Source organism: Juglans regia, chromosome 7, assembly GCF_001411555.2.
Source record: "Juglans regia cultivar Chandler chromosome 7, Walnut 2.0, whole genome shotgun sequence".
Classification (NCBI taxonomy): domain Eukaryota; kingdom Viridiplantae; phylum Streptophyta; class Magnoliopsida; order Fagales; family Juglandaceae; genus Juglans; species Juglans regia.
In genome coordinates this window covers 22,329,901-22,331,794 of record NC_049907.1, presented here as the reverse complement: position 1 = coordinate 22,331,794, position 1,894 = coordinate 22,329,901, and the positions used below count along the sequence as shown (strand labels likewise).

Genomic DNA, 1,894 nt, shown 5'->3' with positions numbered 1-1,894 from the left:
TGCCAGAGTCAGCAGTGTAACACTCCATTGAACAGCTGTTTGTAATACATTTATGCATGGCAGCTTCTTGACCATTAGAACCCAATTTTGGTTGGAGCAACTTTTGTCCCAAACACTTCACCAGTTTTGGGCACTCAGCACTTTCTGGAATATCTATAGAAATTAATTAGTAGATTTGTCAGCTCCACGTACATGCTTCTCCTTTCCAAAAATCAGCTTGAGAACTTAAATTTTATTAAAAGGGAAGACAAAAAGGAGTTGCAACTTACAAGAATTGTCTTTGTCGATGTCCATCAGAAAAGGAAGCATTCTTTTATAGCTAAATGAACCAGGAGTTTTGAATAGCTTCCGTCTAGAACATGGTTTGAGCACCTATTCCAGAATCCCAGACATACCACATTAGCACAAACCTTAAGAGAATACTAATGCTTTTATAGTCATCAAATGAAGTAGCACCTCAATATTTTAAGTTCTATCATTGGAAAGTTCCCAATGCATAGGAGTACTGATTATCATGAACACGAAGCACAATAAATTAAAGGGAAAAATAACAGTACACAAACACGAGACCATTTTCTTATCCTTATATATTGGAATGAAATAAAAAAGTGCATAAAAAGTGTCATTCTTACCGACTTGAAGGAAGAAATTGAGTCATTCTTCTTCTCATTATAGTCGTTACCAAAAGCCCGTCCAACGCACGTATCAATTCTTTGAGTACTTCCAATTGGAGGCTTCCCTCCTTTTTCATTAGCATGCCCATTACCAAATGCCTCAGAATCAGGCGGCGTCGTCTGAAAATCGCATTTATTCAAATCACCAGTTCCCTTCGGAAGCCCATCATTTTCACCATCATCTACACCATTATCTTCCGAATCACCCTTTAGTCCATTTCCTTCGGTCGCCAACGAACTAGGATTCACACCAACCAAATCCTGGGTTTTACAAGAAATCCCAAAATCAAATTTCTGAACTTCTTCACTTTCATCATTATATGGATAAACCCCATTATGTTCATCCAATCGGAACTCCTCCACAGCAGAAGACAACACCAAGTTTTTTTTCTCCATATTCTCACCGCCTCCGCAAGAAATCCCTTGATCTAAATTCTCAACAGCGACGCCTAATTTCTGAATACTATTTACATTTTCGTGGAGATTCGGACCATACGAGGCAATTGATTTGGGCGAAAAGACCCGTCTAGTGCGGAGATCCTTGATCAGGACACGGAGATCGTTTTTGAGGGGATAAGAGGAATCGTTGTTGTGCAATGTGCGGTGGAGCTGGATCTGAGATTTCCTGCGGGTCGAGATGCCTACCAAGGGATGGGATGGGGTAGGCGGAAGCTTTCGCTTCTTGGAGCTTTGATTTGCGTCCATCCTGATGGTTGTGTTGCAGAGACAGTCACAGGGGAGAGAGAGAGAGAGAGAGAGAGAGAGAGAGAGAAGATGGGGGGGGGAGAGGGAGGGAGATGGCGGGAAAGTTGAAGAATAAGTTCACCAAGCTTTTTCTATGGCGGGAAGAGTGTGGCCATTTGGCGGGAATAATGAGTTTGGCAATATTTTATATAGAAAAATATATTATATAGAAAATTCGTATTTTGTTTCACCCGTGGGCAGTGATGTCAGATAATTGACAGATTAATAAAGAAAATTTGTTGGCCATCCGATATGTAAAGTCTGATTTGGATTTAGGAGCATCTATTTCTTTCAATAATCACTTCGCTATTGGGCGTGATGTTCCCACCCCCGACCAAACGGGCTTGACTCATTCACGTGATGCCCAATAGCCAAAACGTAATCGGCTCACGAGGCAAAATAAGAATAAGGAGGTCCAAGACCAACACGGGAAGAGGGTTGACGTGGAACGATGGGACGATGTCCTCTCTGACACT

At 41.6% G+C, this 1,894-nt stretch overlaps 1 protein-coding gene across 1 annotated transcript in view; it reads right to left on the bottom strand.

Annotated features, from left to right (window-relative positions):
• The window catches only part of LOC118348899, a 2,498-nt gene extending 1,106 nt beyond the window's left edge, over positions 1-1,392 (bottom strand). Inside the window, exons 1-3 of the mRNA XM_035691466.1 lie at positions 633-1,392; positions 270-372; positions 4-153 (exon numbers count right to left, since the gene is read on the bottom strand). Coding sequence (XP_035547359.1) covers positions 4-153; positions 270-372; positions 633-1,379 — 1,000 coding nt within the window. The 5' untranslated portion in view covers positions 1,380-1,392. The remainder of the gene's footprint in view (positions 1-3; positions 154-269; positions 373-632) is intronic.
• Positions 1,393-1,894: the final 502 nt, after the last annotated feature.